Source organism: Acanthisitta chloris, unplaced genomic scaffold (genome assembly GCF_000695815.1).
Source record: "Acanthisitta chloris isolate BGI_N310 unplaced genomic scaffold, ASM69581v1 scaffold31670, whole genome shotgun sequence".
In the NCBI taxonomy this organism is placed as follows: domain Eukaryota; kingdom Metazoa; phylum Chordata; class Aves; order Passeriformes; family Acanthisittidae; genus Acanthisitta; species Acanthisitta chloris.
In genome coordinates this window covers 29,479-32,254 of record NW_008650520.1, presented here as the reverse complement: position 1 = coordinate 32,254, position 2,776 = coordinate 29,479, and the positions used below count along the sequence as shown (strand labels likewise).

General features: G+C 44.5%; 1 protein-coding gene across 1 annotated transcript in view; it reads left to right on the top strand.

The window, feature by feature from the left end:
• Positions 1–451: 451 nt before the first annotated feature.
• Positions 452–2,776, top strand: part of STC2 (stanniocalcin 2) — a gene marked incomplete at its 5' end in the record, with an annotated part of 7,041 nt that continues 4,716 nt past the window's right edge. The window contains one exon of the mRNA XM_009069312.1: positions 452–601. Coding sequence (XP_009067560.1) covers positions 452–601 — 150 coding nt within the window. The remainder of the gene's footprint in view (positions 602–2,776) is intronic.

The following is a 2,776-nucleotide window of genomic DNA, read 5'->3' as shown; positions in this document are numbered from 1 at the left end:
CAGGCAAAACCCAGTGATCTGTAAAAAACCACTGTGCTAAATGGCCAGAAACTAGCTCAAAGTAGCAAAAATGAAAAGTCTTGACTGCCTGGGTCCTGGGCTTCTCCCTTTGGCACCTGAGGTTGATGAGGGGCTTTTGTACAAGTCAAACAGCAAAAATCATGCCTGTCCTTTGCTCCTGAGGAATGCAAGAGCATGAGGCAGTGCTCAAGTGAAACAGCTTGACGTAAGCCTAGTGGATTTGGCATTTACTTCTTGGTTATCACTTTCATAACATAATACACCCAAGTTTTGGCCTAATTTCTGCAAAAAGTGGGCATGCTGTGGGTACAATAACTGTTGTCACACGTTTTTCCTTTCACACTGATGATGGTAGCAAAATAACTCCCTCCCCCCCTACCCACCAGCAATTTCTATGAACAGATCTTCAAATTAACTCTGATCAATACTTGTTTTAGCTGAAATCCAGCACTGCCTGGTAAATGCTGGCGATGTGGGCTGTGGAGTGTTTGAATGCTTTGAGAACAATTCTTGTGAGATCCGAGGCTTACACGAGATCTGCATGACATTCCTGCACAACGCTGGAAAATTTGATGCCCAGGTAACATGGGGAAATGTCCTACACGTCTTGCTTGCTTCTAATACACACTTGGCATGTATTAATCCTTAACACATCTGCAGAACAAGTTACCATTGCAGAGTGAGTCTACTCTTGCCATGATTGACTAATTCACTAAGAATTCCTCTGCCGAAAGGTCCACAATCAAGTCCTCAGAACAGTAATAAAGCAGTGGTGTGCAGCCTGTCCCAGGAGACAGGCTGTCTCTAGCTACAGCTCCCTGGATCCCTTCCACCCACTGTACCCAGGATAACTACAGCAGAACACCAATGTAGCCAAACATGGTTTTAAGAAACACTGGGAGGCTTAAGCTTCTACACCATGTTTGTTCAACGCTGATTCTGAAATGCAGCTTGGGCTCCAGTTCGTTTAGACTTATCACAGTATTTCCTAACATGCAGTTAGTAAAGTTGGTTCTCAAGACTTGCACACAACCCATCCAGACAACTGTACTCAAATAAGCCTTTGGTCCAGGCAACCTCCTAAAGCTGCTGTGCTCAAATAAGCCTTTGGTTCAAGCCCTGACATTAAAATACGTTACTTAGATGGTATGTGGTATTAAGTTTGTCTCCTTCATTTTCTCCCCAGACCATTTATGCATCATTGAGACATCCTGTTATTATGTCCTGTAAACCTCCTCTCCCATTTCAGTGTGGAGGGAAGGGAACATTACGCTGGGCCTGCGGCATTTGGCTTGACCAGGCAGTTTACAGTAGAACTTGACGAAAAGCACCAGCTACATGGCACTGTTAAAAGCATGGGACAAAGTTGAGCTGTCTTCAATATCCAGACTGTACCATGAGGGATGGTGGGACCACCCAGTAGGAAGTGCTTTGGAAGTGCTGGAGCTTTAGGCTCAAACCCTCAAGGATGTACAAAGGGTCTGGCTAGTCATTAAAACTGGAATTGCTGCTCTTGTGGGTATCTGAAAACCTTCAACTTAAGTTCCAAGTGGCTTCCAGAAAACACTCGTTTATTTTTTTGCACAATATTCTGTCAGCGAGCAGTGCTGGCCAAAGAAGTAAGTGCTGTTGGGAGGGGAGGGAAAGGTGCCTGTAAAGATTAGAGTAGCCATTGGTGCCTGATCCCCAGGTAGATACAGCCCATTTCACATCCAGGCTGTCTCCGTTGCAGTGCAGAAGATTTAAACCCCTGGAGCTTTATTTAATGTGGAGGTGACTTTATCCTCTGCTATGACATGGCTTTTTCACAGCTCCTCTCTATTACCTAGTTATTTCATGCTGCATTAAATGACAGGACTAACACTGACCATTTTCTGTTCTCTGCTCTGAAACCTGAGAATTGATGTCAGGTTTGGTTTATATAAGGATTTTCTTTTTTCATTCTTATTTGCCTGCTGTGCTGTGTGTTTGTTACCGAAGGGAAGGGCAAGTCAGTGCCATTGGTATGGGGAATAGCAAGGGATGATGACTGAAGCAGCTATTTGATGAGCAAGCAACATTTCTGGCTTGAAACAATGTGGGTATGTCGTCTGCTTGCAGGTCTGGGTGAATCTTAGTGTTAGTGAAGCTTCAGATAAAGAGGAACAAGGATTAGGTCTTCCTGAAGCACTTGTGTAAAATCATGTGAAGCTAATGAAGAGGTGGAGGAAGTGCAGGAGGTTTCCACAGGGCTATTGCTCAGCAAAGTAAAGGGAGTCTGAGCAGAGCTGTCAGACGTGCACGGTGCTTGGCAGCTGCAGTGTCAGATGCAGAGAGAAAAGGAAGGGATGGTTTGGTGCCCACTAAGCAACTGAATAAAGGAATCACAGACAGTGGTTAAAGAGATGCTACTAAAGCAGCTTGTCTCCACTTTACTTTTGAGTTGTATGATTTGGTTTCCTTCATCTCACTTAGAATTTTCTTGCAGCAGACATGAAGACACTGTAGGATTATTAGTAGAGCTGACTTGAGTCTCTCTCTGAAGAAGTGGTAGTAGAGAAAGCACTGACAGTTGAGGAGTGGGGCAGGTGCATATAGATCATGCATACATGTCCCTGAGTTTGGAAACTCATTTTGAAATGAAGGAAAACTAAATTGCATCTACTGAATGGGAATCTGCTTGTGGTCCTGAGGACCAGGATGCCCTCTCCTTTGTGTGAACCTGCTGTTCTGCCACCCTGGGAGCAAATTAATCCAGTAACTCCAGCACTGAATT